General features: G+C 36.8%; 1 protein-coding gene across 3 annotated transcripts; it reads left to right on the forward strand.

The window, feature by feature from the left end:
• Window positions 1-3,628: 3,628 nt before the first annotated feature.
• Window positions 3,629-18,836, forward strand: LOC141619201 (ATP-dependent RNA helicase SUV3, mitochondrial). Of its 3 annotated transcripts, XR_012531619.1 has the most exons (17): window positions 3,637-3,873; window positions 5,720-5,841; window positions 5,933-6,123; window positions 6,441-6,581; window positions 7,829-7,951; window positions 8,550-8,627; window positions 10,230-10,398; window positions 10,664-10,776; window positions 11,236-11,316; window positions 13,307-13,372; window positions 14,351-14,415; window positions 15,178-15,276; window positions 16,765-16,810; window positions 16,906-17,022; window positions 18,120-18,211; window positions 18,303-18,585; window positions 18,665-18,836. XR_012531619.1 is itself a non-coding variant. In XM_074436227.1 (15 exons), the coding sequence occupies exons 1-15, from the start codon at window positions 3,710-3,712 to the stop codon at window positions 18,406-18,408; spliced, it is 1,674 nt and encodes a 557-aa protein (XP_074292328.1). In that variant the 5' UTR covers window positions 3,638-3,709; the 3' UTR covers window positions 18,409-18,726. The 3 variants fall into 3 exon arrangements, 1 of the variants encoding a protein (XP_074292328.1); XR_012531618.1 differs by lacking the exon at window positions 15,178-15,276 and having other exon boundaries at window positions 3,629-3,873; XM_074436227.1 differs by lacking the exon at window positions 15,178-15,276 and having other exon boundaries at window positions 3,638-3,873; window positions 18,303-18,726.
• The last annotated feature ends 2,402 nt before the right edge of the window (window positions 18,837-21,238 follow it).

Raw genomic sequence — 21,238 nt, forward strand, 5'->3', positions numbered from 1 at the left:
TTTAACAACCATTACATATGGAGACATGCCTCCATTTAACAATAATAAACGTTTTATTAAATCTGGACGTAAGATTAGTGTCTTCTTACACTAATTACAGCTAATTAGGCAACACGAAACCAAAAAAAAAAAAAAAACGGGTGATTAATCTAGACTTCAGATTTGATGATGGGTTTCTCCATTCTTTTCAACCAAGTTGGTTGTCCTTCACACAAAACCCAAGTGTCAAAGTAAGTACCTGACTGCAAATAGCCTTGATTATGAAAATTTGGCTCCAAATTTGGCACCAAATTTCAAATAAGGAGCCAAATTTCACTAACATTTCATTTTATGCGCCCAAATGTTTTCAAATATGATGCAAAGTTCAAGGATGATATAAATAGAAAGGATGATCAACTAAATTCATTTATTTGCATAGAGCCAAACAACAACTTTCTTACCATTTCAGAAACACAACAAAAACATTCTCAATAAATGAAGACAAAAAATCTGGATAATTTAGAAAGATCAAGAATATGTGATCTTTTTCTAGAAAAAAGCAGTGGTGGTAAACCAAAGCATGGTTCAATGTCAGAAATAGCAGCACAATTTGGGGTTTGTAGAAAGACAGTGACCGACATTTGGAATCAAGCCAAGAAGCAGCATATTGCAGGGGATGGTATCAATGTCAACAGCAAACTGAAAGGTAGAAGAATGTCAAGCAGACTCACATTTGACACTACCAAACTAGAGAATATGGAGATGGGTAGTAGGACAACTCAGCATGGAGTTAGTGAAGGGCTGGGTGTTAGTCAATCAACAGTAAACAGATGGGTGAAAGCAAAGCTGATTGACTCACATACAAATGCAGTTAAGCCTCTATTGACAGATAAGAACAAACTTGATAGATTAATTTATTGTCTTTCACAACTTCAATATGATAAGCTTACTAAACAATTTGTTTTTAAAGACCAAAGTAATCTAGTGCACATGGATGAGAAATGGTTTTTTATAACAAAACCATCTCAAAGGTTTTATGTAGGCAAAAAAGAAAAAAGACCCCATAGATGTGTTCAATCAAAAAGATTCATAACTAAAGTCATGTTCATGTGTTGTGTATCAAGACCTAAATATGGTCCAAACAAGGAAATAATTTGTGATGGAAAACTTGGTATATGGCCTTTTGTAATGGAGGTACCAGCTAAGAGAAAATCAAAAAAGTAGTGCGGGGACATTAGAAACAAAGTCTATAGACTCAATAACTAAGCAAGTCACCAAGGAGATGTTGATTACCAATGTGTTGCCTACTATTAAGGCAAAATGGGCAGCTAACTACAAAAAAATATTACGATACAAAGCAGGATAATGCAAGACCTCATCTAACTAACAAAGATGCAGATTTCAAGAAGCATGGACAAGCAGATGGGTGGAATATTCAATTTAGTTATCAGCCTCCTAATTCTCGATTTAAATGTCTTTGGATTTGGGCTTTTTAGAGCCATTCAAGCTCTTCAAACAAAAGAAAAAGTCCAAGAAAGTTGACGAGCTTGTTGAAAACACGGTGAAAGCATTTCTGAGTTAGAATCTTTGAAACCGAACTATGTGTTCATTACATTGCAAGCATGTATGCTAGAAATTATGAAGCTAAAAGGTGGGATTGATTATCCGATTGCCTCATATGCACAAGTCAAAACTGGCAGCACAAGGTATACTACCTGAATATCTAATGGCGATGCGAGAACTAGTGAAAGAGTGCATCACATATGTACAAAATCTTGGTTATGCAAGCTCAATAAGTGAATTGTTGGAATCAATTAGTCTTGCGAGAAAATATTTCAGAACTAACGAGAACATGCGGGTTCCGTAATGGCCCAACAAAGTGAAAATGATCATGTTGGTAACATTCTCAAGAGGGTGTTATTAGTAATGCAGTGCAGGTTGAAAATTTACAACAACAAATGGACATTGACATGCGTGCATAAATCAGAAGCAGATGAAGCAAGTTTTTTGGAGTAAACAAAAGCATAACAGAAGCATATGAAGCATCCAACTATGAAGCAGAGCAGACAAGTTTTGAACAAGTGAAGATAAGCATACAGTAGTAAATCAGAAGCAGATAAAGCAAGTTTTTTGGAGTAAACAAAAGCATAACAGAAGCATATGAAGCATGCAGTAGTAAATTTTAGGTTGTTTTGAACTTTGCATAAGTTTGTATGAACTTTTGGGCACATTAAGTTTAATGAAATGTAAATTGGGCAGTGCTAATTTGGTAAGACTTCAACAGTTTGGAATCAGATGTGGACATAACCAACAACACTCCTTGCATAGCCTGCATCACAAATTATTGTGGTGGCGTAATGCATGGAATGTGTTTTATGCTCTCAAATAAGATCATTGAGCAATAACAAGGTCAATAAAAGGAGTATAAAACCCATATTAGGCAACTTATATCATCACTAGTCCATATAAAAAAAAAAAAAAAAAGTTAAAAGAATCAGGGAAACAGAATTAGACCTCCCCAAACAAAGGTAACGGTTGAGAATCAGGGACAATAGTATCCCATTCCCCATAGGTGTCAAGAACAATATCAACAGATTCAAGTATGTCCTGACTATAACCAGCAACATCAACATCATCGTCATCTGCAGTAACTCCATCTCCCTTCACATCATCGTCATCTTCAAGTTCTAGGGCAAACATAGGCCAATATTTTGACAATTCCATCAAAAACCAACGACGATGCTCTTTGGTTTCACGCCTCTCCACCATCTTCTTCATTCTTCTCTCAGAATCAACCCGAACAAACTCCGCCATTTCTTCCCTACGTTTCTGAAAATCATCATCGATCTCAGATTCAAGCACCGCAACACCACAATCAGTCACAATATTCCCATCAACATCATTTCGAATCACACCCTTCAAATCTTCATCAACTCGAACAAAATCATCATCAACTCGAACAAAATCAACAGTGTTGTTGAATAAACAAGGACCGTCTTCATAATCCGAGTCAACAAAACTCAGATCTGCTGTAAACTTCGAAAAGTTTTCAAATTTATGGCGATTTAGGTATAAATCCATTGACATGGTGATTGATTGAGAGAAAGGAGAGTGGGAAAGTATGGATCAGTGATGAGGAATAAGGTTTGATGAGAATCAAATGAAGAAATGAGAGAAAATGAGTGAGATTTACAGAGAGAATGTGAGAGGCGATGGCGGAAGAGAGAGAGGAGTTCTTAGGGTTTCTGATTAGGGGGGGCTAAATATGGCGGGTGTCATTAGGGTTTTATGATTAGTTGGGCCGGATTACTATTTGGGCTGGGATTAGTGTTAATGGGTGGGTTAAGTAGTTGGGTTAGTAGTTGGATTAGGAAATAAGTTGATGGCATAAATTGTAAATACTAAAAAGAAGTAAGGATAGAATGGTAATTGTATAGGTGAAAAACTTACCATAATAGGAAAGGGGAAGAAAACCTGAATAATCCGTTTTAGGAAATAGGGAAGAAAATAGAGAATAGGAGGGAGTATATACGTTATGGCCAAGAGCAAGGTTTGGGCTCAGTAACCGGATTCATACAATTAACCTGAGCCAACCCACACTCTAGTCCACATTTAAGATCCAAGATCCAACCGAAACTCGAATCGACCCGGCCCGACGTACAAGAACCTCTACAATCAAATTAACCTTACAACGAACCATAATCGCAAGAATCAACATTTTTATACTCTCATGGTTCGAACATTTTGCCGCCGCCTGCGCCACCTTCCCGCCGCCGTCTCCGGTGGCCGGCGCACTTCGCTCGTCATCATTGTTCTACCAGATAATTATCGTCATTCTTCGAGAAACTTCAGCAGTTCTTCCAATACATCAACTTTTGATTTCACCGATTTAACGTATGATTAATCTCTTGCTTAATTCTTTTAATTAAGAATTCGAAATGTTTTCCTTAGTATTTTCAATTTAATCGTTTGATTGAAGAATATAGTGTATGTTTGAGCACAATTAGTTTTACTTAGGTTGAAATATTCGTGTTGTTGTCCATGTAATTTAGCATTATCTTGCTTAATTATTGTAATTATGAATTAGAAATGATTTTGGTAATATTGCTAGTTTGTTTTTGATCGATTTTAGTTTAATCGCGTTGATCGAGGTATTTATCGCCAAATTGTGTTTGAGCACATTTAGTTTGATCTGTTGAGCTGTTCGTGTTATTGTGCATGAAATTTAGCATCTGATGTATGATTAATTGATTATTCTCTTGCTTAATTTTTGTAATTAAGAATTCGAAATGATTTTTCGTAATTGTTGTTAATTTCTCGTAGTTTTTTAGTTTAATTGTTCACAAAATCTCATTGAAGACGGCACGTATCCGTCACTTTGGAGTGACGGATACCATTTCCTCTCACAGATGACCCAAATAGAGGAGAAAGGGAAGCACATGGGGTGCCCCCACCTTGTCCCCCCTATCCGTTTTGTGAGTGACATTACCTGTCACTTGCTCCGACCCGTCTTCAACAAGACTAACTGTTAATTGTTTTGTTAAAGAATTTATTGTTAAGGTGTGTTTGAGCGCATTTAATTTGATTTGTTGAGCAATTTGTGCTGTTGTGCATGTAATTTAGCATCGTGCTTTTAGTTGAGGTGTAGTGCTTGTTTGTGGTGTTTAATTTAATCTCTTGACGCTTTAATTTAGGTTCGTTCATCGATTTGTGTCATTGTGATATGGACCTATGGTGTAGACATTGTTGAGTTTGCTGCAATTCGATGATGATATACATAAAAATTAGTAGTAAGGTTCACTTGTGGTAGTTGGTAACGCTATGTTTAGATTATATGCTTGAAAAACATTCTGCGACGTTAAGAATGTTTCAGCTGAGCATCAGTAGTAACTAGTAAGTTTCGCCTATGGTCTTGTGGTAAGTGGTAAGGTTATGTTTGGATTATATGCTTCAAAAACATTTTGAGACGTTAAGAAAGTTTCAGCAGAGCTCTTTACATCTTTGGAATACAGATTTTTTTTTTCTTAAAAAAAATCTAAAAACTTTTAGGAAAATATCTACTGATCAAACATCAGTATGGTAATGATCAGGCAGTCTTATCAAAAAGCGCTTGCTTTTGAAACTCGTGTCAAGAGAAGTCCTTTGTTGACTTGATTTTACATTGGAATACAAGTCTGAGTGAAAAATGTGTACATCTTTCTTTGTTCCCTTGATTAAGTTAATTGACAGTGTTGCTAATGGGTGAACAAATCAAATAAAATGTGCTCAACTTGAATAGCTCAATGAATCAAATTAAATGTGATGCATCCTGTGTCGTAGGTTTATGTTCATTTCTCTTTTGATATTCTGTAGAGACTGTAGAGAGCTATGTGCTTTTTTAATCATGACAAACAGAGATTCAGTTGGTCTAGTGAGGTCAAATGAACGGCCCAATTGAGTAGTCAAAATTAAAGCTGTTTGTTGAGAAACTATCTATGTCTTTGAAAGTGACCCTACTGAAGCCTTCCGCTACTTTGACATTGCTGCAATATCCGAGTTGCAAAACTCTGTCCAAATGATTTTTAGAACTAGATTATTTGATTCTGTTGACGGAGTTCTTCATCGAAAATTGGTTTCAGTTACATTCTGGACGTAGGTTTACCTGTTTATCTTGTACTCTGTGCCGTGAAAAAATGATTTGGTTTGAATTTGAGACTACAATAATTTTTACTGGACTTTTTTTTCCCTTTTTTTTTTCCAGCCGGCCTCATACATGGTACCCAATTGCTCGTAAGAAGAAGCGCAACGTTTTTCTTCACGTGGGGCCTACAAACAGTGGTAAAACATACCACGCTTTAAAACGTTTGGAGTGTAGCTCATCAGGTATAGAAGCTCAATTTGTTAACATTGATGGTAGTTGTTAACATGCATTTAACAATGTTAAGAATCTTTGCTTATGTTTTACATTGTGCAGGCGTATATTGTGGCCCTTTAAGGTTATTAGCTTGGGAAGTAGCAAAACGTATGAATAAAGCTAATGTTCCTTGCGATTTAATCACGGGACAGGAAAGAGAGGTAGTAGAAGGCTCTAAGCATATTGCCGTGACTGTTGAGATGGCAGATGTGACAACGGACTATAAATGTGCTGTTGTTGATGAGATTCAGGCATGTTCACTACTTACGCGTTGTTTCATTTTGGCATTTTTCTAATACAGGCTAATGAAACTATTTACTACCCTAATTGACCGAATGGAAAAAAGGTCTTCTGGCATGTTTTTGGGCACGTGAGTGTTGATGGATTCCGTGTTAATTCCTCTCTGCCGTGAATAAATAAACCTTTTTATTCCTCATGGTACAAGAATTGGATTCTCAAGGAACTCCTTTATTTTATTTTATTTTATTTTATTTTTTACGTGGAGGCATTTGATATACAAAGCTATTAGGATTATTTTCCTCAAAGTTAGCCATTTTCTTGTTTCCAGATGTTGGGCTGTAAGACCAGGGGGTTTTCCTTCACTCGTGCTCTTTTAGGACTCGCCGCAGATGAACTTCACTTGTGTGGAGATCCTGCTGCTGTACCTCTTATTCAGGAAATATTGAAGGTTACTGGGGACAATGTGAAGGTGATAATCTTATTCAGATATTTCTGATACCATTTTTTTTAAAAGTAAATTTACTTATAATTACCACGAGGCCAACAAATAAGGTTTTCAAATGAGTCAGCGTACCTGAACCAAATTAATCAAGTTTTTACCAGTATTAGCTTTTCTGTATTAATTTGTTGCAATAATTAGAAACTGGAGGAGTAAATTATCATGACATCTGAGAGATTGTTCCTTGTTGGATGTAGACAACTACACTGAATAAGTGTGGGAGCTTCTTCAATGGAAGTTCATTGTTCCTTTGGCTCGCATTCCTGACTGCTGAACCCCCCTCCCCACATTGTGTCAGTGTCCCACACCGTTGCCTCCTTTCCCGTCTTCCTGCAGTCTTAAAATTTTGTAGGAAATTGTGACGCTCGAAGGACCCCTTCTTGTAATGAGCATGTTGCCTTAATGTCAGTGCGGTTGACCAATCCTTCCCCTTCTTTCTTGTGATTTTCCTGGAGGCTTACACTGTTTTCTTGTGAAAGCAATTCAGACTGTAGCTTCTCGCCTTCTGGGATTCTCAGTTTTCATAGTCCTATACCGGTTCTGGAAAAACCTGGAAGCCCTACTATTAACTTATTGTATTAAAATTAACGTCGGAGTTAAATTTGATCGACCTCAGATTTTTACTTTGGAAGGGAAAGAACTCAAGAAGGGGGAGACCAGCAAACCTCTATGTTTTTCTGATCAAGTTCTTTTGATCAGTCAGCCAGGTAGTTTGTAGGACTATATAATAGTGAATACCTAGAGCCAGTCAGCCAGGTAGTTTGTAGGACTATATAGGCGTTGTGTTAAAACTTGGACTCCTACATTAGTTCAGCCATGATTTTATTTTGAAGGCAAACAGGGTATTAAACCACATAATGTTGGCCAAAAGTTGTAGCAAGCATTAAATGGCGTTACTTTGTCAGGCATATATCAGATTATGTTCCAGCGTTAGGGAGGAATTACTGAACATTTTTCTCGGCGATGCTGTCTCTCTTGTCATTTAGTCGTCCTTAAGTTCATTGGATTAACATCACGAGAAAGTTTCATCAACAACAATTATAGTTTCCAGAGGCGGATTGTGGGTTAATGCCTCATAAACGAGAGGAAGAAGATGATCTTTAACGTATTCCTGAATGCTAGTAAAGTTTGATTTAAGTTTTTGTTGACCTTCTCTGTAACTGATAAAAGTATTTTCTCTTAGTTACTCTAATTTGCTAGTAATTCTTGTAGTGCAGATTGAATATTACGACAGGTTATTACCGCTCGTACCATTGAATGTGCCACTTGGATCTTTCTCCAACATAAAAGAGGGGGATTGTCTTGTTAGCTTTTCTCGTCGTGGAATATACGATTTCAAGGTGAACTACATGTGCATTCTCCTCTTGTAATGCTAATGATCATTCTAGTATCGCCCTTAGGCGCTGAAAAGATTTGTAAAAGCTACAAATTTGGTGTACCTCAAAAGTTTCTATGTTTCTGTTTATTTGTCTTAAACTTGTTCAAAAGTATCTATATCTGATTGATTAAGGGAAGCTGGTTTCTGCATGATATGCGATAAATGGTTGATATATTGATGTTTCCCTTTCCCATATTTTGTAAAATAATAGCCAATGGATTTGGTGATCTGCAGATTATGGAGTTTTCCGAAGGGTTTCTGTATTTTTTTTCCCTCTCTTTAGCAATAGTCATTTAAGAAAAAGTGAATATCCTTTTGGATATGTACATAGAATAGTGAATTTGTTGATTCATTTTTCAGATAATGTTAGTTTATAATCTATACATGTACAAGTGAAAAGCTTTAGTGGTACTTCTTATCACTTCTTCACAGCGCTGATTGAAAAATGCTTTTAAACATATCAAATGGCTAGTATACCTGTTGCATATAGTTTTCTTCAGTTGTTCGGCATTTCTCAGTTTGGCTTACGTTAAAAATTGTTTTCTCTCTTCTGCTGACAGAGAAGAATAGAAAGTGCGGGACAGCATCTTTGTTCTGTTGTTTACGGTTCACTTCCTCCAGAGACTCGTACACGACAGGTAACAAATAGTAGTTCTTTTGGAATTTTATGTTTTATGCAAATCTTTATCATCTGAATGTTCGGCTGTGTTCCTTGCTTATCTATGTTACTCCGACACGGATACGAAGTATCGTATCCAATACGTATCGGAGTATCCGACACGTGATTTTGAATTTTAATAGATACGGGAATACGGTCAAAGGAGTATCTTGACTTTTTTTTAGACACGGATACGATACGTTTTATATATATTTTTTTTATTATATTTGAGAAATAAATAAAAATATACGGAGTACTTTATAGTGTATTTTTTTGGTTTTATACAAGTCTTGTTATAGAGTATACTACCCATATCTCTCTCTATTAGAAAAAGAAAAACTATAAAATACTATACAATAGAAATTATTAAAATATTATTACCTTTTATAGCTGTGTATCATTAACCCAACTACCCACCTCCTGCCCCACACTTCTCTTTTAAAAAATAAATCCCTAATATTTCTCCTTTTCCACGCACACCGCTCTCCCTCACACAAAGATCAAGATCAATCTCTTTCTCACACCAAAGATCAAGATCAAGATAAGATCCTTTCCATACATAAATATTAAAATATTACAGTTAAGTCTTGTTTTTCCATCAAAATTAATATCAAGATCAAGATGTTTCCATTGTCGTTGCCGTATACGTATCGTGTCAGTAATTGGCGTATCTGATACGTATCCCGTATTGTATCCCGTTTCGTATCGTATCGATACGGAATACGCCACTCAACAAACTTGTCCGAGTATCATAGTTGCTTACAAGCTAGGAAGCATGGACACTCTTCCCAACCACTTACAAATATGATGTCAGACATTTTAGCACAAGGCTGGTGATTGCTTTTGTCTCGTAGTGGCCTGGATAAAGCTGATGATATTTTGAACTGAGTTCTCAAAATTTAGTGTTGATTATTGAGATAGTTTAACATAATTAGAATCATTTAAAAAATATTTATCTAAATTTGAGTGCTCGGTGAAAGACAAGATGTTTCTTAAATTCTTTTGAACATCAGTTTATTACTCCTTATTTCTTATCAGTTTTTACTTTATTTTTTTCAGCTTTTTTTAGTTTTTTGTATACATTTGACGCAAGCTCATCTGAAATCAGAAATGGTGTGTATATTTGTGGGAAAAAAAAAAGAAATCACAAGTGAAAGTAGATAGACTTCAAACATGGGAAATCAACTCAATTACAGATTGTAAGAACTGAGTTTTAACGCACTTTGTAAACCTTTTAAAATTAAGGCCGCATTGGCGGAAACAAGTTTCATTTCATCCGCCTTAAATTGATACTGTGATTTTGCAATGTTACTACATCCGTGACCGATACTGAATTTGCATATCATGATCTCATGTAAACAGGTTTCTGATCCTGAAAGATGGATTATAGTTATAAGTCAAAACTTGCCCATCATGATTATATAAATAATGTCTTGTTTGTCTGGTGAATGCAGCATATTTGTAAAAAACACCGTTAACTGTTATACATATTATCTTTGTTTATAACCATTATGATTATTGACACTCAAATTTGGCCTTCGCACGAGAAGAATTCGAGCTCATAATTTACGTCTAAATGCAGGCAACTCTCTTCAATGATGCTGCCAGTGAGCTAAATGTTCTTGTGGCTAGTGATGCAATTGGAATGGGTCTTAATCTAAATATTTCTAGAATCATATTTTCGTCGCTGAAAAAGTTTGATGGCTTGGAGACACGTGATTTGACTGTTCCAGAGATCAAGCAAATTGCAGGTTGGTATTTGTCCCTGTTGTCAGGGTTTCGTGTTTTCTTAAACTTACCTTTCAACTTTTGCAAATTTTCAATTGTAGTATGAGACACCAATATGAGAAGTGAGAACAGTGATTAAGCCAATAACGAATGTACTTCACTTTTTATTAGATAATTTGGACAGTTTATTATAAAGTTGGCTTATACAAGCACTTCAATATTATGCTTTGTTTCTCTTGTAGTTGTCTTGTAGTTTTTTGTGTCTGAGACGGTTTTGGATGCTTGTAGGAAGAGCTGGGAGGTATGGATCCAAGTATCCTGTTGGTGAGGTAACATGCCTGGAAGCTGAAGATCTGCCTCTTCTTCACTCATCACTCAATTGTCCATCACCGGAGCTAGAGGTGAGTAGTGTCTTTTACAGCTGCAGAAAATGTACATTTATGGGGTTTTTGTCATAAAACGCGTAATAGCGTCACTAAAATATTTGTTGAACAACTTCTTGAATAGAAAGGCCTTTCATTTAGCAGATCTATTGTGCTTTAGCTGGTTCAAAATTTCCGTCCTTTCCCCATGAAGGCAATGACTCACTATTCTTTTGGCTTTGAGATAAAATCAAAAGCAAGTTGGCCCTAAAACCATTTTTCATACTAAGTCACTGGAAACAACTTTCCTATTATCATGAGAGCAATGTTGCATTTTTTTTATTGTTCAATCCCCCCGGCCCCACCCCTGCCATCATTGGGGCAGTTTCTCTTTTGAGCATGGAATTGATAATGAGCTGTTACAGTTTTTTCGCAGTTCAAACATATTCTGCCTTTTGATCTCACTTACTTATACTGCATATGCTGTATGATTGACAGCGTGCTGGACTATTTCCTAGCTATGATCTATTGCTCATGTACTCCAGAGCTAATCCGAAAAATGGCTTATACCACATATTGGTAGGTTACCAGCTATCTTCTTCTCTTGGAAGTATTTTTATTGGTCTCTCAATTGTTTATAACATTAACGTCTTGTTATTGCAACTGCTCATATGCATGGAAAGTTTGCTTCAGATTATGTTACCTCATAAACCAAACAGCAGAACTTGAAAATATTTTAGAAACAACTACTTGAACAGGTTTTGAGATCACGATTGGAAGTCTGAAACCATTGTAATACTGTTGAATACGATAGAAACAAGTACATGAGATGCTGTGGGATTATTACTCTTTTGTGAGAACATTAAGGGCGTTTGGTTGGGGGTCTAAAGGAAAAGGAAAGGTAATGAAAACTCCCCATTCCCTTTGTAGTTCTTTGTTTAGTCACTTTTCCTTTACCCTTTACCCAATAGCCAGAAAAGGGATTACCCCAAATCCTTCTAAGTTGATTCCCCCATCCCCCCGAAGGATATCTCATACCGTTTCCCTACTATTTGAACACCCAAGTCCACCATTGACACTGTCCACCAACACCCACTGCCTTCTTCCATACCAGCGCCACCACCGCTGGAGCCGCCTTCCTCCGGCTAACACTCTTGACCACCTCAGTCCAGCCCACCAACTCCAATTCGTAACACCACACTAATAACCAAAAAAACCCTCCCATAACCCTCGAAATACCCTCCCCCATTAGTGTTTTTGGGGGTGGGGGAGGGTGGTTCGAGGGTATGGAACTCAATGGAAGTCGGTGGTGGTTGCCGGATAGCAGGAGGCACCGGTGATGGAAGTCAATGGAAGTCGGTGGTGGGCGCCGACGAGAGGTGGCAGGGGGCGACATTAGGAGGTGGATCTGAGCTTGTAGTGGTGATTATTTAATATGGGTTGTATTTTTTTTATTCCATTACCTTTTGCAACCAAACAGATCCCTTTCCTTTCATTTCCCTTTCCCATTCCATTTCTCATATTCTAACCAAACACCCCCTTAGTGTTATATGGCTGGAAACCAGAAAGGCACCACTTATCATCAACTGTTTTTTCCGCTTTGGTATATAGAGTTTTATTATCTTCTTGGGAGATTAATGTCAATCTCCCACACGCATTGGATATAACCAATCGACAAGTAAACCGTAAAAGTAAATAACTGCAAGCAATAATCAAATGAGACGGTATTTAGGGTCAAACCCAAGGCTAAACCCTCCAAAAAAAAAGGAGGTAAACTCCCTAGCCAAATAGACGAGAATCCTTTATATTGAATAGTACCACTACAACGCAACCGTTTTCGAATTATATACTAATTCGGAACCCATAATAATATAAGATAACAAACTCTAGACCTTCAATAATACCGGTCACCTTGTTTGATTGTATTTTGTGAGATGATTTTCCAAAAGATATGCATTCGTATATACAACATTGTGAAATGACGTTAGATTATAGTATCATAAAGCCATCTCACATTATACACAAATGAGTTAAACAATTCATTTGTTTTCACCAAATGTTAAAGCATTTTTCACGTAATGTTAAGCAAATGCATTATCATTCATTTAACACTACTGATGTTACATGTACATCATCAATAATTGTACATGTAACACTTGAGAACTTTAATACCTTGTAAACCTTGGGTTTCCGGGAATATGCAAATGCTGAATGTCCCAGTCTTGGATTTAGACTATTGTATTTATAATTTTAAGTACTTAATGTCTCTCATGACCTACCAGCTATTTTACAAACACCCTTATTTAATTCATAGTTATACTTTGAGGGAATCTTGTTCAAATTACTGATATATTAATATGCAAATGCTACAAGTGTCATGTGGTGTATTTTTATTGATCTCTGTCTGTAATTCATCATGTTTTGTAGCAATGAATTACGGAGTTTGATACTGAAGAGATTCACAACTTTTGTTGTAAAATATTCTGTGATTGTGAATAGTAACATCGTATATTAATCCCTGTACATTGTTCAGCCTTTCTTCCTGTAATGTTGGTTTTTGTCTTGGCAGGAACACTTCTCAACAAATTCAAAATTGTCTTCAAGCTATTTCATTTCCGACTGTGAACAATTGCTGGTACCTAAATTAATTTTTTGCTCTTTCATTTTTGAGGATGTGTGGGAGCTCCAACAGAGCAGCTTCCACCGTCCCAAGTCCCAACCTCGGATGTGGGTCTGATTTTATTCAACCCCAATCAAGTGGCTGTGCAGGTTTATGATATAATATTTCTAGGCCTGTAGTGGATGTAGCAAAAAGTTAAAACTATTTTTCTTCTGGCAATTCTCAGTGATGTGCTTGATAATTTCATGATCCTGAATCCTGATGAATATATTGAAAAAATTGTTTGTTTTCCCTCCTTCAATTTGAAGTACAAATCACTAAGGCAAATTCTAACCCTTCAAGCTCTTGTGTGAGTGTGTGATCATATGGAGCGTCACCTGCTCCTTCTCATTGCTTTTTTCCATTAAGTTTTTGAAACTTGTCATACAACATCCTCTGTAAAGTGTAAACATAAGTAACAAATGTATTAGGGACTTCAAAGTTTTAATCTAGAAATAGGGCTGATGTTGTCTTTAACTCTTCAGTTCAGCGTATAATAATGCTTTTTGCGCTACTAACCCCCAAATCTCCGCGGCTCCATTTGGTTATAGCTACGATTCTTGAATATTGCACCTACATGAAACCACTGTAGTGGATTGATGTCAGACCTATCTTGGTGGCTATGATCTATGGACATGTCATGAGGGATTGAGGGGTATGTTAGAATGCGCCTCTTAGATTGTGGCTATGATCTATGGACATGTCATTACAACCATATCAATCAAATTGTAAAAGCAGTCATTTTATGACTGTGCTAAGAAGTATAATGTTTGTTACCTTAGAATGTTATTTGGATACAATTTTTGTACCCAGGTCTCTATTTAAGTATTTCTAAGATCAGCTTTCTTATCCGGAAACAGAGCCAAGTTGCAACCAAATTTAGTCTGTTTTTTACATTATGCAGTATTGTTTCTCTAGGAGTATTTTACTGCTAACAAAAGCTTGCTGATGCAGAAAGTAGCTGCTATCATTGACGAGCTGCCTCTTGGTTTGCATGAGAAATACATCTTTTCTATAAGGTATCAACTCTTATACACACACTCTTCTTAATTGTCGGAGGTTGTTTGATATTTTTGACCTTTATTTACACTGAGCTTGCTCTGATCCTTTCCTTTTAAAAAACGAAGTACGCAAAACTTAGGGTGCAAATAAACTACAAAAGCTAAAAGGTTCCAAGATTTTTGTTTGCCCACTGTGTTCACCATGAATATTGATACTGGTCTCTGGCTTAGGTCTGGCTTGGATTCAAAGTCTTATACTTTCTTGTCTTGTAAATATTATTCCCTTTATTCATGCCATTTCCATATGTTTGATTAAAATATACCTCGCATATATTCAAGTATTCAACAAACATCTGGAAATGACATGAATGGAGGGTGTATTCATAATTCTGAGTTCTCTGGAAGTATTTGCACATCTGTGATGTGATCATTACATTCAACTGTCACCAAGTACCCATTAGGGACTTCTTTTCTTTTGATCAGCATTTGCCAACAGCCTCGAAATCATTGTAATTCCCTCAGTATCAGTTCATCTAGATCTAAAATTCTAGATATCTAGCCGCATGGGAAGAATCTATGAAATTTGGGGCTGATTAGTGTCATCGAATAACAATTTTGGGCTGTTTTTTCCGAACATTTTCAACTGGGCCTACACGGCAACCTATATGGACGCTATTATATAAGATTATCGTTGTGGAAGAGTAGTTTAGAATTTTAGATGTGCACAGCAGCTCCTCGCCATATGTTCTGGCCCCGTATAATTTTCTCTCATTCCTTTAGGATCATCTTATCACCTCCCTCACATCATCAATGTGTCCAGAGGATAACTACCAGCATTAATTGTGGGGCAAGTGAGGAAGGATGAACAAAGTTTATCAGGTAAAGTAAAACTCGTATAATAAAGTTTGATTCTTAAGGTCATTTCTTGCAAGGGCTGAGTAATTTGAGTCCCAGTTGGCATCAGCCATGATTGATTGCACTCTGAGCACTGCACCTTATCGCTCAATAATTACCAGTCACCCTCTTTACTTCCTTTCAGATTAGTCTTCACACTTTCCTTTCTAATCCATTTCACAGTTTGCCTTATTCCCTTTGAGGTAAATAGGTTAATCCTACTTAAACTTGATATTTACAAGAATTATAACTCTTCGATGCCCCATTTGCATACCCCTTGTCACTATGTTACTAAAAATGCCACTCAGTTCTTACTTGCATACCTTTTAGCACTTTTTGTGTCTACTTGCATACTTTTCATCGATCTTCCTTTCAGGGAGTATATGTTAGTCCATATTGCACTGAGAGTTGCAGTTGAGACTTGAGAGATGATGAGTATGGTGAAATAATGGAAAAAGATTGAACCAATATCTAAACTAGAAAAATTAGATGGTTAGAGTTATCATTAAGGTATATATATGACTTATGAGAAGTACTCAAATTATTTTCCTTCTTGAATGGCCATTTTCTAGAAAACCAGAAACCACATGCTTAGCGTATTCGTTGGGAACTTCTTAATAAACTTCGTAAGGCACATACAACCGACGCACGCTTGTGCTCAGAGAACATTTGTTGGCTGTGAGACCAGAGACACAGAGAAATCATTGGTTATTAGTTATTTCTTCTAGCCGACAGCAGGTCCTGGGCTTCCAACACTATTGTCAAGTCTGAGAGTTGCTCGTCCTACAATTCTTGAAAATTAGCCTCAGCTGTTACATTCTTTTTCTTATTTGTGTGATTCATTTTCTTTATGTATCTTTTACATAGTGAGAGGATAGTCTTCAAGTTCGGCCTTGTCTTACTGATGTGTGCTAATTGATCAGTATCTTTATCTTCATTGAAAACTGTCACATCACGATCTATATTTGAAATAATAGAATTAATGCACATGTTTGTATCACTCTTTCCATTTCACTCTGCTAGCTTTATTGTTCAATATCTCACGAAAAAACACCAGCAACACACTAATTGAGTAAAAATAGATACTGTTTTATTTGATAGTCTTCAATTCCTGTCTTACGGCTATGTGCTAAATTGATTAGTGTCTTTATCTTCTCTAATCAAATAATAGAATTAATGCACATATCGTTTGTATCACGCTCTCCATTTCACTGGGTTAGGTCCATTGCTCAAAATTCTCCATTTCACATATAAACATTTGAGTAAAATATATTGAGTACTTTCTTTCAGGTCTGATGCTCTCCTATAAAATGTTAGCATTTTTGTAATGCATCTTGAACCTTGACAGCCTGTGGTCTGCGGCACTAGTGTGTACTATTTTTGGGCTTCTAGCATAAACTTTGGTGTTTCGACTAGTCATAAAACATATTGTAGATACAATGCCTTCATGCTCTGCCTGTTTTCTATTTTCAGTCCAGTTGATGTGGATGATGATATTTCGTCACAGGGACTTGTCCAGGTAAATTGTTCTGTTTAATGTTAAATTGTTAATACATGCCAGTTTTACCTTTAATACGTTCAGACTTGAGTAACAATGTTCCCTTGAAAAAATAGTTCGCGCAAACCTACGCAAAGAAGGGTCTTGTTCATCTGAAGGAAATTTTTACACCTGGGACACTAAAAGTGCCTACGTCACCAACAGCTCTCAAGGCGCTGGAATCCATTCACAAGGTGAGAATCTTCTCATGATTCAAATGAACTTATGCTGTTCACGGAAGACTTCTTGATATGCATCATCGCACTGGCCTTCAATTTCATGTAAAAGATACCCCGGTGTAAACTGAACTATTAACTCCGACTTTTGATAATCCAAACTATGGATGGTCTTCTTATAATACTCCACCAAACTTCATTTAATCTCAAAATAAACTGAACTATTAACTCCCATCTTCTGATAATGACTAGGTGATCGACTGCCTGCTAGTCAGGTCACTACGCTTGTTTTTTCCTATGATAGTAACAATATACTCCAAACCACTATGCTCACTACCTTCTCGCCTTTTCTGACCACTATACACCATTACTACATGCACCCCGCCTTTTTCTACCCCCTGTTTCAAACCACCACTCAAGCAACCTACACCGACTGTCGTCGTCCATTTCTCCTCTTTCATGCACACCTCTTCCCTTCAATACCCAAGACCACCAAATACCGACCAAGAGACAACCTTCGCCTCTCCCCATCAACACCGGAATTGCGCCACCATGAGGGCCACCTCATGACCGACGGATATGACAATCTCACCCATGACTGACGGAAACCACCATCCATGACAACCCTCACCGCCTGTGTACTCCGACGCCATTTACATCAGATTCCTCCTGCAACCACCTTTCTCATCAATGGACTAGACCTGGTTTGGGTTGTGTCGAGGCAGCGTGAGGGTCGAGACCCTCGTTGCCGCTGTCCCTAATCAATCGCCATCATGTATCGCCTCAATGATGCGTGTTTCTGAACTCTAACCCCCAAATTGATTTGGCGGAAATTTTCAATTAGGGTTAAATTATTTAATATGGGAAAAATGTCATTTGGGATTTTCTCCGTGTTCGGTAAAGCGGGTCTGTGAATACACATCGGGGTGGTGAGTTTGAAGGTGGTGGTTGTGGTCTGTGAATACACCTCAAATCATTTTTTAACTATAGCTTAGTAGTTGTTAGTTGTTTTTTTGTGCCAGATTCTTCCCAAATGTATGGCAGCTTGGCAAGTACCACTAAAATTTAATAAATTTACACTAAATTGTATATTTGTATGCTGCACTTGGTTGTAGGTCTTGGAGCTGTACGTATGGTTAGGTTATCGCTTGGAGGATTCATTCCCAGACCGTGAGCTAGCAGCATCACAGAAGTCTATTTGTAGCATGTACTCAATTTCATATCTTAGTTAATACTTCGCATTCCTCGGGTATATTCATATATATTGTAGTGACATTCTGTTCCAAATGAATTTGCAGGCTGATAGAAGAGTTTCTGGTGCAGCACGGTTGGCAGCAGCCAAAACCGAGACTTGTTACAGAAAAGCCATCTATTGCATCGCATCGTAACAGACGAATTAAGTAATTAACTGATAGTTATTGCTGGAATACATCCAGCAAGCATTCATTGAATAAAGGACCAACATACTTTATTTGGAGACGATAAGCGTAAATGGAAATCAGAACGCCTTCTTGCTAATTGAAACGGAAAGCAATATGGGTGTGAAGATATGCAACGTTCCCGGTTCATCACGCTACATTGGTTATTTTGATAACATCATACTGTACACAACTTCATTTGTTTGAACATTTTGTTTTCTTGAGTTTCTTCATTTACATAGAAAATTTAGTTTACCAGCTAATGACATTCATTTTTTTTATATTAAGTAGGAAATTCTTGTATTATTATAAGTAGTTTTTAAGTTAAAAGACTTGTAATTGTAACTAACCATTATGTGTACTTGAACGAAACATGATATTAATAAATTATGTTAAGATTTTTGTCAATCAACAAGACAGCCACCGTTTTGCATTAGCGACAGAACCAAAAAAAACTTGATAACACTGTAAATTTTATCTTTTTTTTAATCAGGGAGGGGAAATTTCATTAGCCAAATCAAGTCCCGTTAAGTCAAGAATAACACTCGGTAAGATATATCTCAATACATTTTAATAATGTATTTGCATTACCAATCGTTGGTTGGCGCAGTGGTAGCATGGGGTTGCGCTTGGTAGGGAGGTCTGCGGATCGATCCCCCACAATTGCGATTGGGAGGGGTTTAAATACCGTAATCCTTGGACACGCCCCGAAATCCGGATTAGTCGGCCCAATGTGGTTCGGATTACCGGATGGTTTAGACCAAAAAAATAATGTATTTGCATTTGAACACTTATTGGCACTCAGCAAAAAAATCCAAATAATTCTCTACAAATTCTTTTTTAGACGGACATATTTGTTTTAAACTAAAATGAGTTAAATAGGATGAATGAGACAAGAGTACTTAATTGAAAGTGTGTTATTTTGATCTTGCTTAATCTTGCTTGTGGTCTTTTCAAAAAGACCACGTATAACCGCTCAGCCACTCCCTCTTATTTTGATCGATTGTGAGAGGTATTTGAAAAGACCGTCTACAATGAGTTCTTGTGAGAAATCTTTCAGTAAATCTCTCTTGTGACGGATCAAATATCACTTATATGGGTATATAAGACAAAAATTAGAGTGCCTAAAAAATCACAAATGATTTATCTTTATATATCCATGTGGGTATTATTTGATCTGTTATAAGCTTATGACGAATATTGTCAGTCACACCAATGAGATTTTGTGAACAATAGGTCTTGGTATAGACGGGTGGGGCGAACAGATGGGTAAAGACCTCTAATAAAATGAGTTGGGGGGGACACGGTGGGGCACCCTCATCTGCTTCCCACTGTTGAATGTAGTAGGCAATGTTGTAAAGTTGAAGTATAGAAGACCTTTTGTCTGAGTGATAGATTGCATAGAGTAGTAGCGTTGTACTCCGTATGTGGAGAGTAATAAATACGTAGAGTGTATATAGGTATCAGAAATTCAGAATTCAGAGCCGTACGCCGTCTATAAAAAGCAAATACATGTATCATGAACAGAAGAAGCCTATGCTATTGCCTAATCTTTACAGATTTTGAACAGATGCAATAATCTTTCTATTTAAGTGGTTTTTATGATTGATTGATTTGGAGGTTGCAAATTGCACTGTCTTTATGTAAGCTCAGCCTAGGCTCACTGATCCATGTTTTGGGTTTACAAAATCCAATGTACTAACTTATTGACTTAAGTTGTACTTCCTCCATTCAACTCCACTCTACCACTTTGCTTTTTCACGTTCGCCAACGCGTGTTTTACGCGGTAAATATTGTTAGCTACGTATTTGCAAAAATTATAAAAGTTAGATATTTTTAATGTACTTGTAAAGACGAATCAAACAAGATCTCACACGAATATATTTTTACTTATGTATTGAGAGAAAATCGAGATTGAATGTGCACACGTAAATAGTGTCGAAAATAGAAATAGGTAGAGTGGAGTTGAATGAAGGAAGTAGAAACAAGCTATGAGTTACACTCGGTGTTAAGTGTCCTTTGTGACACCGCGAATAAAAACGTTCCACGTGTAAAGGCAATGAAATACCGAGTGTAACTCTAGCCTTTTCGAGTGCACAAAATTTCATTGAAGACGGCGATATCCGTAACAAGCTTGTGATGGATACCATTTTCTCTCACAAAATACCCATGAGATATGAGTGGGGAAACACATGGGGGTGTCCCATCTTGTCCCCTCTCCCTTTTTGTGAGAGGTCTTCAACTTGTCAAGATGCTTTGTTTCGAGTGATAGAAGACTTTAGTCCATGTTCTTTTACACGAATTCTTATTTAAAAGGGCGCTATTTGTCTTAAACTTAAGACGAATTAAGTAGTACTGGTTCTTTTATACTTAAATTTTCATAATTTTTTTTGCCTTGAACTTATAAGAACTTAATTTTTTAAAACTTAACGTATGAATTCTAAATTGAATTTATAGGAGCTAAAATTACACTTAATTTTTTTAACTGAATTTATATAGGAACTTTACTCATAGGATCTACATTTTTCTAACAACAAGTATCATTGAAGACAATCATATTCGTCAGAAGCCAAAAACAGGTTAAGTAATTTCCAAATGGGTAGATAAGACAAAAGCAGAATGTCTAAGGAGTAACATTCTGCTTTACAAGTTTCATACTTGAGAGATATGGATTGAATATCCATATCATTTCATAGTTGTTTGGGTTGGTAATATTTTACTCTAGGAGGAAAGGATTTGAAAACTTTTGTGGAGACTTGGAGTCTGGAGAGAGTAGGGAATGAGATTTTAGGAGTTGAAATAGAATTAGAACCATC

The sequence above is a fragment of the Silene latifolia genome, chromosome X, assembly GCF_048544455.1.
Source record: "Silene latifolia isolate original U9 population chromosome X, ASM4854445v1, whole genome shotgun sequence".
NCBI classification, from domain to species: domain Eukaryota; kingdom Viridiplantae; phylum Streptophyta; class Magnoliopsida; order Caryophyllales; family Caryophyllaceae; genus Silene; species Silene latifolia.

Bases quoted from the DNA above. Each gene is read 5' to 3' on its own strand.
- LOC141619201 (XM_074436227.1), top strand. From the start codon at position 3,710: ATGGTTCGAACATTTTGCCGCCGCCTGCGCCACCTTCCCGCCGCCGTC. The intron at 10,399-10,663 runs GTTGGTATTTGT...GGATGCTTGTAG, and splicing joins AGAGATCAAGCAAATTGCAG to GAAGAGCTGGGAGGTATGGA. The intron at 18,212-18,302 runs GTACTCAATTTC...ATGAATTTGCAG, and splicing joins CAGAAGTCTATTTGTAGCAT to GCTGATAGAAGAGTTTCTGG.